The 13,166-nt window shown below is 43.4% G+C and overlaps 2 protein-coding genes across 2 annotated transcripts in view; one reads left to right on the top strand and one right to left on the bottom strand.

The window, feature by feature from the left end:
* Window positions 1-13,166, bottom strand: part of LOC140105093 (speedy protein C-like) — a 99,458-nt gene that overhangs the window by 35,549 nt on the left and 50,743 nt on the right. The gene's annotated exons all lie outside the window — the stretch shown is intronic.
* The window catches only part of SHCBP1L (SHC binding and spindle associated 1 like), a 40,194-nt gene that overhangs the window by 4,635 nt on the left and 22,393 nt on the right, over window positions 1-13,166 (top strand). Inside the window, exons 2-4 of the mRNA XM_072127768.1 lie at window positions 1,005-1,151; window positions 4,360-4,574; window positions 10,879-10,965. Coding sequence (XP_071983869.1) covers window positions 1,005-1,151; window positions 4,360-4,574; window positions 10,879-10,965 — 449 coding nt within the window. The remainder of the gene's footprint in view (window positions 1-1,004; window positions 1,152-4,359; window positions 4,575-10,878; window positions 10,966-13,166) is intronic.

Raw genomic sequence — 13,166 nt, 5'->3', positions numbered from 1 at the left:
AGTAAGCAGCTCCCTAGCCCTACCCCAGTACTAGCAGTGTTAAATCGCTAGCATTATTGGAACATACCGATAGAGCTAGGAAACACTGCATTACATAGCGGTCTGGCATATTCATGCGTTGCGTAGCGGTGTAAGCTTGGTCCGGTGTTTGGACGGCTATGTACCGCAGTGTTTCCTAGCTTTATCGATATGTTCCGATAAAGCTAGCAATTTAACACTGCTATTACTGGACTAGGGAGCTGCTTACTTTAGTAATTGCTCCTGTGCGTTTATTTTGGGTGATAGTCCATGATTGGTGTTGGCACCTGGTTGGAACCCAGGAACCCAGCTCCATAGAGATTAAAGGGGCAGCGCGTACATGCAGGACCTGCTGCTCTGGTCATCTCGGGATGCGATGGGGTACATTGGACTCCCATCAACCAGCAAGTTACTACAAAGGAGAACCTCTTTAAATGGAGAGCACTTTGCATGTCAGGAGATGGAGGATCATGGGAACCTGATCTCAAGATGGATGTGGATCCCACATTTATAACATTTAAATACTTGAAATGTGAATTTTATGGAGAATCCATATAATTTATTGGAGAGTTATAAATAGCTGAGGCTGCCTGACTTGAATGTGTTACCTGCTCTTTATTTCACATGATTTCAAGTGAGAGAAAATGCTCATGCATATTAATAATACACACAAGTCTTTTTTTATTATAAAATTGCCTTGACAGGTATTATTGTGACCTCTGGTCCTAGAATTTTTTTCCATTGTTTTATTAGATGGGAATAACCCTTTAATAGCATCGGGAGGGGGTTACCTTCCTTTTGCCTCTGTTCCCTCAATGTGACCCCATGCTTGTTCTGTACAATTGTGGCTGTGATGGAAAGTGTTGGCATTCACATGACCACTGTGGCTAAATCAATGGCCTTAATGCTCTTTGGTGATACAAAGCAGTAATGTCACAAGGTGAAAACCCCATTAATCTTTTTTTAATACTGTCATATTTTTTTAGGCTGAAGGAGTTGATGAAGCACTTTGTAGCTATCTTTCAGAGAAGTTAAAGAAAAAAAATAAGTGGATTGGGGTTTGGAAAACAAACCCAGAGCTTTTTTTTCACAAATATGAAGATTCTATACAGTATGTTGGACTTCTTGTTGAGGTATGTATTTGTGAATTTTAACTTGTTATTTAGATACATTTGTATTATACATATCTATAATTTTTTTATATACAAAAGTGGATATTCCAGCCAACCATTGTGCAGGGAGCTACATAACTAAAGTAATTAAATGTAGCTATGCTGCAGTTTCTGGCACCGAAGAAAAGTTTGTCAAACCAATGTCACTGTGACCTTTAAAGGGGTTTTCCGATAAATTCAAGTTAGGCCGTGCCATTCCATACATCTCAATGGAGCCAACGGAAATTGCCAAGCGATGAAAAGAGGAGAACGGTCATGCACGGCTGTCTGCTCCATTACTCTCATGTAGTGACATAGGGTCTGACTGAGGTACGTGGGATCCCATCGGTCCCCTCGTTTTTTTGTGATCTGTGAGAGTCTCATCACTGAGACCCCACAGATCAGCAAGTTAGGCCTATCATGTGGATTGGTGTGAAAACACCTTTAAACCCATCTCACGGAGGCCCTTTTCCGTTTTTCCGTTTCCAGTTTTTACTCCCGACCTTCAAAAATCCATAACTTTTTTTATTTTTCTATGTAAAGAGCTGTATGAGGGCTTGTTTTCTGCGTAACAAATTGCACTTCATAGTGACAGTATTTAATATTCCATGCCATGTACTGGGAAGCGGGAAAAAAATTCCAAATGCAGTGAAAATGGTGAAAAACACATGTGCGCTGTATTCTTGTGGGCTTGGACTTTACAGCTTTCACTGTGCCCCCAAATGACATGTCTACTTCATGCCCTCTCCATACCCCCGCAGCCAGCATGTGACATAATGTCAGTAATCCACCACATCAGTAGTGTCCTTTACTTGCGGAGGTCAACACTGAGACCAGTGATTCCATATAAGATGGGTAAGTAATTTTTTTTTTATTTACTCATATTCCAGCCCTAAAGTATTTGAATCAGGCAACTTCTTTAAAACTAACAAGTGTATTTAAACCAATCTGTGTATTTCACAGATAAAAAACTCTTGTCTGCAATATAGCCTAAGGGAATAGGAAATGAGGATAGGGCAATGGTGCTGTGAGGTTTGAAACAATGATGGATAGTGCTTTTACTTTCTCAAGTAAAAGGTAGCTTTAGAGTTGTTTTCATGAAACATGACATTTCCTTAATGTGACAAGTGGCTGACAGGGCAATTGGAAAGTATTTTCTCCTATAAGGAAATTTTTGTGTTGGTGACAAAGAGTATACATCTTATAATAGGAAAATTGCCTGATACAAGATAATTTAATTCCCTAAATCAAAAACATCCTGAAATCAACAAAACAATCTGAATTGGGTCAGATTTGAAGAAACTACATGTAAAAGCCTGCTATACCAAACTAAGACGTGCCCCAAAATCACAACTTGCATTAAAGAAATTGTGTTTAAATATGTAGTCACAACAAAGAAGATAAATCACTTCCAAACTGGACTGGGTGTAGAATAGTTAGTTTTTCTTTTAGACAGGTACATATTTTCCTTTTGGGCATGTGGAAACACGGGTATAGAGCTCTAGAAAGGAATCTTTGTGTACTAAACCAATAATAACACATTTTAGCTATTGTCAGCTTTGACTACCATAATCCTACTCGATTTGTCATGTGGAGAAAACGAGCTTCCTTTGCTATAGTTAAACACTATTTTCTTCACTCTATATACAGCTACAATTCTCCAGTTCTGTAACACAGCATTAGAAAGGCTCAGTTCACACAGGTTTGAAGAATCAGAATATTTCCATATTACTTTCAAAATTGTGATCCATACCAATTATAATTCATGTTAATGGATCATTAAATGGATGATAACAGAACCATCAGTGTACATGTAGAATAAAATCATGTCACTATCCTAAGCAGAGCCTTGGACTAATTGCACACGCAGCATCATGAATATGGAACTTACCTTGTCTGTAATCATGCAGCCATTCTGCAAGCATCAGAAACATCAGCCGCGATTAGCTGGTTTCTATTTCATTACATGCCGTGATTTTTTTATTTTATACTTTGGTACCTTAGATACTGCACTACGACAGCGCTCTGTTTGTCTTCTCTCCCATACTTACCTTGTGTTTGGAGTTCTGTTGATCTCCAAGCACCCTCTCCAGGTCTGCAGCAATTATATGCATCAGGACATAATTCCGTAGCAAAATGCCATTTCTGCTGTGGATTTTTTCCACAGTGTGCATATGGGATTTGAATGAATGCCATACACCACATTGCTATAATGAAATGCTGTGGATTTTCAACCCTTACCAAGTGGTTTTGTGGGATCCTGTAGAGGTTTGCAAATTACCAACAGTTTCAGAATCCCCAAAATGAGTTGGTTCCATAAATAGATCTGGGAAAGCTGGATGTTCAGAGTGAAGCTTCCACAGTGCAAAATGACAAATACTTACCATATTTTTCGGACTATAAGGCACACTAAAAATCCTTTGATTTTCTCAGAAATCAAAGGTGCGCCTTATAGTCCAGTGCACCTTATATATGAACCGTACTTACAGACAACAACTGCCTTGCACTGTGCACAGGTCTGCCACCTGCTGGTCATTCATCCTTATAATCAGGTGCACCTTATATATGAACCTAGACATTTTAGCAGGCATTTATTGATGGTGCGCCTTATACTCCGGTGCGCCTTATAGTCCAAAAAATACTGTACACTGTTAGGACTCTTAGTAAATTCTAGTCCTTTTAAGTGGGGAACCGATTGGTTTAACAAAACTAACTAATAGAAATGTATAGACCACCAAAACAATTGAGGCTGTGAGCACTCTTCATATTTTTTTTATTCTCCATGACGATTGCATATATATATATATATATATATATATATATATATATATATATATATATAGGGAGGAGGAGCTCCACAAAGGTGGGGGCTAAAATCTGCTTATAAAGGGCAGAGAGGCATTTTTGCTCTGGAGGTGTGATGGGCTTCTGTACGTAACCCGGGGACTGCCTGTATCCTTATTGATCATTCGGATAAAAGTAGGTTCGAGACAACTAATGTGTATAATGAGCTTGATACTGTAATTGTATCATGGATTGAATAAAGGTTTATGAGGGATTAAATTGGGCTATTTTCATTGAACTAGAGTTAAAAAACACAGTATGTATAGTAATAGCACATACAATTTGTATTATTTATATATATAAAAGTCATTCTGTAGACATTAATTTTCACTTTATTTGCTTTTAGGTTACTTGCAAGCCATCTCCAAATGTATCTTCATACTTAATAGCCAGAGTTCACATTGCAGAACCATTCTCTTGCAATATTGCTAACATGCAGAGAGAGCTAGTTGATGATTTCCTGGAACAACTTGGTCACTGTGTGCCTCTGCTAGAGATCTACCCTACTAAGGGACAGGATGATGTAACTTGTGAAATTGCACAGGCATTGGAAATTGTCAGGTACCATAATTCTATTGGCATGTTATTTTTAATAAATATGTTTCCAGAAGGTACATAACTACACTGGAAAGAATGATGTGCTGTAACTACAGAGAAAAATGTGTTTCGGCAGATCTTGACAGGTGTTTATTTTTTGTACTTCTTTTGTTCCAACTGTTCCAACTTCCCAGGTGTTAATTTGTAGTGAACCGGAATAAATGACTCTGGGGCGATGAATACTGTGCAGAATGATAGCTAACAATGATGGTCGGATAGAAAGAAGTGTTACTGCAGAGTAAAAGTATAAGTGGTTTGCTGTTGTCTGTAATGAGCAAATAAGCATTTGCAATCTTGGTATACTGTGAAACAAGAGTCTAATGCTTAAAGCAGTGATTTTCAACCTTTTTTGAGCGGCGGCACACTTTTTATACTTAGAAAATCCTGGGGCACACCACCAACCAAAATAGCACAAAATGACACTAAAACAGTCATATTATACACATAGTTAATAATATAGATTCTAAATTTATTTTACTCACTCAGTGTGAAACCTGGGCCTGTTTCGATAAACACAAAAGGGATATCCTGGCAGGAATGGTGGAAAGACACACACGAAGCTATTCCTCAACAGTTCTCAGTTTCGCCCTGTTTTTAGTTTTTATCGCAGTCAAGCTTGAGAAGCTCAGCTCACATAGATGTGTGGTTGAAAATGGGAGCAATGTCAAAATAGCTTTGTTGGCCAGAATGGGGAACTCCTTGGCAACAGATAACCAAAAAATGTCCAAAGGAAGATTTAGCTTTAAACCACGATCTTGCTTCCGTTCAATGAGATCCTCTTGCTCCTTTAAAGTCATGTCCTTTCCAGCAACGGATAATGAGCTGTATGGGTCCCTAACCCAGTCAAGGCATTCTGTGAAGGCTGAAGAGAAATAGAACGATAACTTCTCCTCAAGAGTTTTCAAATGTCTGCCAATCGCTTCGCACATTGCAGCAGTATTGTCATCATGCAGTTTCTCGGTGAGTGGGAACGTCTGAAGGTTGCCACCCTGCACATGTTGTTGCCAGAGCTGCACCTTTAAACGGAATCCGTTCATTTTATCAGTGCTTGTAAGCAGGTTTTCATTTCGACCTTGCATCCGTGTGTTTAGTTCATTCAGATATTGAAATATATCAGCCAGGTATGCCAGCTTTGCACACCACTCATCACTTGCAAGCAGCTTTGAATAATCGGACCTCTTGTTTGTAAGAAATATTTTAAGTTCCTCTCGCAACTCATACACACGGGCCAGCACTTTGCCGCGTGACAGCCACCTGACTTCCGTGTGGAGCAATAAGATTTTATGTTCCACTCCCATTTCTGTACACAAAGACGCAAATAAGCGACATCTCAAAGGTCGCGTCTTCTCAAAGTTCACTATGCGCACAACAATATCCAACACAGAGCTAGATCTGCTGGTAAGGTCTTTGCAACGAGGGCCTCACGGTGCAAGAAACGGTGGGTAGCAAGAACATCTGGGTTTCTTTCTTTAACCCTACTTACAAAGCCTTTGATGCGCCCGATCATGGCTGCGGCTCCATCAGTGCAGACACCTATGCAGTTTTCCCATGTAAGTCTACTTTTATCAAAATATTCCGATGTGACTTGGAATATTGCCTCTACTGAAAAACTTGATTTTTCTGGCAGTGCCTTGCAAAATAGGAAGTTTTCTCTAATGGCTTCACCATCCACAAAACGCACATTGACCAACAACTGACAATGTCCACTGATATCCGTCGACTTATCAAGTTGCAAGGCAAATTTCTTACTGATGCGCACCTTTTCCAAAACAACTGTTTCAATGTCCGCAGACATGTCATCAATCCGTCTGGCAATTGTGTTATCAGAGAGAGGCACTTTAGCTGTCTCTTTAGCTGCTTTAGGACCAAGCATCTGATTTACAATAGCTTTACAAGCTGGTAGTATTAATGTTTCTGCCACAGTGTGGGACTTTTTTGATTTAGCTATGCGTTCAGTAACAAGGTAGCTAGCTTTGAGGGCTCTCTCATTTACCTTTGTGGCCAGAGTACAAGTGCCAGCTCATATACTCATTTTACATTTCTCATTGTTATATGCAGTATACTGCTGGAGTACTAAAAGTACCAGCTCATGTGCTGAGTATTCTGCCAACAGTTCATATACTCAGGCAAAAGCTCATATAGTCAGCATTATTGGTAGGCATTACCTTGGTGGCGGGCAAATGCGTGAGTCTCTCCGCTCTCAGGATGATGCGCCGGTCTCGGTGACGTAATTTTATCGCGCGAGGTTCAAAGCTTGCGCATGTGTTATTGTACACGTCTCCTACATTGTAAGAAGCCGTGACTGTGCATTGCTGCGCATTGCCGGGAAACAAAACACAGGGGGCACCATAGTTTAGGGAAATTTCCCTGCGGCACACCCGACCATGTGTCGGAACACTGGTTGAAAATCACTGGCTTAAAGGACATCTACCACCAGATTAACTGCTGGTAGACTGTCCCCACTGCCATGCTTGTTACCTTAAGGGGTGTTATAAAGTAAATTTTTTTCCAAAAAATTGAACTTATAAAAATATGGTATTGACCCGGAGACGCTCTGGTCTACGTCGACCAAGCACCTTCTGGCGCCGGCTGCTCATCAATTCTTCACACCCAGCACATTCGAAATTCCTTTTCTGTCTTGCCTGCTAGTGCTGCAGACAGCCCGTGACGTCACCTGGCTGTCGCAAGTTTTGCGCATGTGCAGTAACACTTTACTGGTCTCCAGCCAGCTTCTCAAGGAAACCCAGCTGGTCTTCAGCCGCCTCTGCAAGGAAGGTGTTACTGGGCATGCGTGAAACTTGCAGACAGCCGATTGACATCATCATCTGTCATCATCTGTCATCATCATCTAGCAGGGGGACAGAAAATAAATTTTGATTATGCAGGGTGTGAATAATTGATGAGCGGCCAGAGCCAGACAGCGATCATCTGTCGTGGGCCAGAGAGACTCTGTCTCATTATCATATCTTTATTAAGTTTATTTCTTGGTAAAACAGAACTTGAAAAGGATAAGAAAAAAGGTGGCCAGTACCCCCTAAGGCAGTGATGGCAAACCTTTTTGAGACAAGTGCCCAAACTACAACCAAAATCCACTTATTTACCGTGAAGTGCCAACATGGCATTTGAAGCAGTAACTTATTGCTCCCTGTTCTTCCAAATCTTTCAATCGTATCGGCCCCCTGAGGCAACCAATACACTTCAAAGAAGAAGGGCAAATTCAGACATCATTGTAGCTTCTCTACAGGGTCAGTAGAGGAAGAATGTTGGGTCCAGCAGCAGGACCTCCAAAGATATTGCAGTTCTGTCAGCACCTTCTCACCATTCCTGCAATTCCAAACGGCCAATGAAGTGTCGCTTTAAAATAGCGCTGAGAGCAGCATCTCTTAAGTTTCCTGGGACTGCAGGAAGTTTTGATGGATCTGGCTCTGGTGGATATTTGGTGGATCTGGATCTGGTGGATATTTGGCTAACTCTGTCCTGGGGAGATGGTCTGAGTGCCCACAGAAATGGCTCCGAGTGCCACCTCTGGCACCCGTGCCATAGGTTCGCCACCACTGCCCTAAGGTAACAAGTATGTCAGTGGGGGCAGTCTTACCACAAGTAAATCATTGATTATTCAGGAACAGTAGGGGCTACAGAGAATTTCCAAATACTCCAGAATCAATGGAGTGACACCAACTGAATGATGCATAGAGTTGAAGTGGCTACATATCTACATTAGCTTGAAACTACACAAAACAGCTTAAATTTTATTAAAAATTAGCAAACTAGGGTTTTGCAACTTTTTAACGCCTTATTCTGGTGTGTGGAAGTCTGTAAATTAGTTGTAGTTTAGAGTTCGCGCAGGAAGAGATTTTTGTGTAACAGCTGTGCTTAACAAAGCAGGTCCAGCAAATATGGCAGGCACAATAGGGCCTTTCTTTTATCTTTATTACCACAACAGAAAACAGAGCTGTACAATTGTGGTAGTGTCCCATGTGCTCATGCCAGATTTTTGTGCCTCAGCTTTGTTTGATGCCCGTGCTTGTATTGCGATTTCTTGTTGTGACCCCGGTTCTTCAATCCCGTGCTGTCTGTCCTGAACTCCCGCTACATCCCCGACTCTGATCCCGTGCTGTCTGTCCTGAACTCCCGCTACATCCCCGACTCTGATCCCGTGCTGTCTGTCCTGACTTCTGCCTGTTCCCGACTGCGATTCTGCTATACGACTTTGTACTTCGCCTTGGCCGCCACTGCAGACAAAGTCGCGCCTGTGGAGCGACCTGGTGGTACCCTGCCACAGTAAGTCCAACCCGCTTTGTGGCTCCGGTGAAAACCGGGTGCCACTTAGACTTTGCTCCCAGGTGTCGGTTTACGTCATCGTCCGTGGTGGTACAGTGGGTCCACTACCCCTGGTGCCTGACAGGTGGTATACAATATTTGCAGTGCGTTATGTGCTGCTTGGATTTTCTTGTCACTTGGTTGAAAGTCAGTGATGTTGCTGCTAGAGTTCTGTGTGTACCCACAGCTCAAAAAGTTGTGTCAGACTTGTTTCTTATGCCAATAAGTACCACAGTTTTTTAGAAGATGATCAAACAGGACAGAGGAAGTTGCCATCTTCTCCTTTCTTATTTTAAAGAAACTCTATAAATGATGGATGTGTGGTGCTTTCACATACTACCAGTCTACTTTTGTTAAAGCATCAGTGCTCCTAGTAGCTATCTAACAGTGCTCCCCAGTAGCCATGCCGCAGTGCTTTCCAGAAACCATGCCGCAGTGCTTTCCAGAAGCCGTGCCGCAGTGCTCTCCAGCAGCCGTGCCGCAGTGCTCCCCAGCAGCCGTGCCGCAGTGCTTTCCAGAAGCCACACCGCAGTGCTCCCCAGAAGCCACGCCGCAGTTCTCCCCAGCAGCCAAGCCGCAGTGCTCGTCAGCAGCCACGCCGCAGTGCTCCCCAGCAGCCACGCCGCAGTGCTTTCCAGAAGCTATGCCGCAGTGCTCTCCAGCAGCCATGCTGCAGTGCTCCCCAGCAGCCATGCCGCAGTGCTCCCCAGTAGCCACGCCACAGTGCTCCCCAGCAGCCAAGCCGCAGTGCTCTCCAGCAGCCACGCCGCAGTGCTCCCCAGCAGCCACGCCGCAGTGCTTTCCAGAAGCCATGCCGCAGTGCTCCCCAGTAGCCATGCCGTAGTGCTCCCCAGTAGCCATGCCGCAGTGCTCCCCAGTAGCCACGCCGCAGTGCTCCCCAGCAGCCACGCCGCAGTGCTTTCCAGAAGCCATGCCGCAGTGCTCCCCAGCAGCCATGCCGCAGTGCTCCCCAGTAGCCATGCCGCTGTGCTCCCCAGAAGCCACGCCGCAGTGCTCCCCAGCAGCCACGCCACAGTGCTCCCCAGCAGCCAAGCCGTAGTGCTCTCCAGCAGCCACGCCGCAGTGCTCTCCAGAAGCCACGCCGCAGTGCTCCCCAGAAGCCATGCCGCAGTGCTCCCCAGAAGCCATGCCGCAGTGCTCCCCAGCAGTCATGCCGCAGTGCTCCCCAGAAGCCATGCCGCAGTGCTCCCCAGAAGCCATGCCGCAGTGCTCCCCAGAAGCCATGCCGCAGTGCTTCCCAGTAGTCCTGCATCAGTGCTCCCCAATAGCTAACGGTGCTCCCCAGTAGCCGTGACCCAGTGCTCCCCAGTAGCCGTGAGCCAGTGCTCCCCATTAGCTGTGTCGCAGTGCTCTTCAGTAGCCATCCAACAGTGCTTCATAGGAGCCAAGTCACTCTGCAGCCCGGTATCTAACTTGCAGTGCTGCCCAGTAACCATTGGTCTTACCATCTCCTGACCGATTGTTTCCAGAGATATCTCCTTCTCGGACGTTACTCCACTTTACACTCTCTACTAGTATCCTAGTCACTAAGTATGTAACTAAGTACAGGAGCATGGAGCTGGGCTGGTCAACACAAGGTCATGTGTTTGACACCCATGCTCTAAGCTTTGCAATTAATTTAACCCCTTTTAAAAGAATTGTTTTGTTGCGTTTCCATTTATTTTTAATTTTCCCATTTACATATGAGAGTTTTTATCTTTGGGACAAATTTTACATCCCAGTGCCACCATATAATATTCTGTTCATTGTACTGGAAATTTTGAAAACATTCTAAATATGGTAAAAAAAAAAAAAAACGAATTTTCTAGTGGGCTTTGTTTTTAGTGCTTTCCCTGTGCAGTCCATATTTTTATGCATTGGTGTATAGAAGTCGGTATGGGATTATTAGGTAGACTAATATTTCTACTGTTTTGTTTGTTTGTTTCAGATTCTTTTTTGATTACCTCTGGAGAGATTGGGATGACGAAGAAAACTGTGAAAATTATTCTGTTCTCATTGAAGAAAGGATAAAATTGTGAGTGACTAACTTTCTATATTAGCATTTATACAACATTTACTATGCAGTAATCAAAGCGCCCTTGTAATGCGCCCCAGGGACGTATGAAACACTGGCAATATGAACAATGTTAGGCACCATGATAATACGTACATTACTTTACCTATATGGTGAGACCTTAAATCCAGTTAAACTAAGCTGGGATATCCTTAGTAATGGAAATAGAGTATGAGGACTCTATTCCATGAGTAATGGAATAGAGTCTGCATTTGTAGTCACCACCCCATTCATTTCAATGCAACTGATAGACCTGAGAGAGCCACACGTTCGTGTGAAAGTAGACTTATAAGAGTATTACCATCACAACCAACCATTTGAGAAGAAGTAGAAAGCTGAACATATTGTTACATAACCTGAGAAACCCATGTAACTTGAAAATCACATACCATCACGCTGCTCCCCAGTAGCCATGTCACGGTGCTCCCCAGTAGCCATGTCACGGTGCTCCCCAGTAGCCATGTAACAGTGCTCCCCAGTAGCCATGTCACGGTGCTCCTCAGTAACCATGTGCTCTCCAGTAGCCATCTAACAGTGCTCCCCAGTAGCCGAGTCACGGTGCTCCTAAGTAGCCATCTAAAAGGGCTCCCCAAGAGCTAAGTCACATTGCTCAGTTATGACATAAGGTATGTGCTTAGTAATGGAAATAGAACAGGAATTTGAATGCATAGCCACTACCCCATTCATTTCAATGCAACTGATAGACCAGAGCGTAACACCAGATTCATAAATTAAAGGACCAAAGCCACTTAAATGAATCTGATGAGAAATGGAGCTCCACAAATAGGCATAGAACTCTCCCAAGGATCGGGTCTAATGATAAATAACCCCCTCTAGGTGCATTTTTGCAACTATGCCAGGGTTTTAAAGGGGTATTCCCACGAAGACAAGATTCTTAAATATACTCAGGATAACAAAATAACACATTCTCTAATTTCACAGATATGATTCCAACCTCTCTCTATCAGTCCTGATTTTTACAATTTGGTTGTCCCTGGATCCAGCAATATATCTTCTGACTATGGTTGGATTCTTCTCATGAATAGCTTCTCCTATCTGCACACTGCAGTTCTCTCTGCCTCCTGCCCCTCCCCTCTGTATTACAAAGCCAGGTCATTCCTGCCAGCAAGCAGTGAGCAGAGACTTACTCTACAAGCTACCTAAAAGATAAGGTCTTTATCCTAGGGGAGGTGGAGGCATAGCAGTGCTGACTGTGTGAGTTCTAGGTGAGATAGCAGTGCCGAATCACTCCGATCTGTCTCATCTCTCTTTTTCTATGTGCCAGATACTACTAGAATTTTCAGAAGCTAAATGAAAGTGTAGAAAAACCCTGTACCCTGAAAATCTATGCACATTGTCAGAAAACAGCATCTCAAATCACAGAGGGATCATGAAGAGTCCCTTCCCACACTGACCATGACTGTGTAATAGGACCACAAACCTCGATAAACCTAAAGAGAACCCGTCAGGCAAAATAACCCCCTAAACTAAATATATTTTCATAAACTGCCATTAGAGAGCATTGCCTCTATCCCTTCATTGTCCCTCTACATGCCTGTAAACCCAAGCAATGAGGTCCTAAAGCTGTATGCAAATGACCTGTGAAATGTCCAATGAGTCATTAGCATATTCAAGCTGTCCAGCTTATTCATGAGTGGGAGGCACAGCCACACCCCCAGTGCATGACTGGCAGCCTGTATAATGATGTGAGGCCGTATAATGATGTGCTTCCTGGTGCTGGCGGCCAAGCCCCCTGCAGCCTGTGTGTGAGAGATACTCCTGTACACATGACTGACAGCCTGTATAATGATGTGCTTCCTGGTGCTGGCGCCCCCTGCAACCTGTGTGTGTGTGTATAGGAGAGATACAACAGCTCCAGGCAGCCATGTTATAGCAGAACATGTCAAGTACTTGTGTAGCTGATGTCTGTGTCTCTCACATGTGTATTAGGGGGATGCAGCATGTCAGCAGATGCAGCACACACACTATTCATGCTTTACTATACATTACACACAGACATGAGCAGGGGGAGGAGAGGGGAGGGGTAACAGGGGTGACATCACTGCCTCTGACCATGTGACCAGCCTCATTTACATAATAAAGAAAAGATGATTTTATAATGATTAATGTATGAATTGACTAGATAAAGGCTGGGATGGGAT

The sequence above is a fragment of the Engystomops pustulosus genome, chromosome 10 (assembly GCF_040894005.1).
Source record: "Engystomops pustulosus chromosome 10, aEngPut4.maternal, whole genome shotgun sequence".
Taxonomy (NCBI): domain Eukaryota; kingdom Metazoa; phylum Chordata; class Amphibia; order Anura; family Leptodactylidae; genus Engystomops; species Engystomops pustulosus.
The sequence above is the reverse complement of the archived record's forward strand: the minus strand, read 5'-3'. Positions and strand labels throughout refer to the sequence as shown.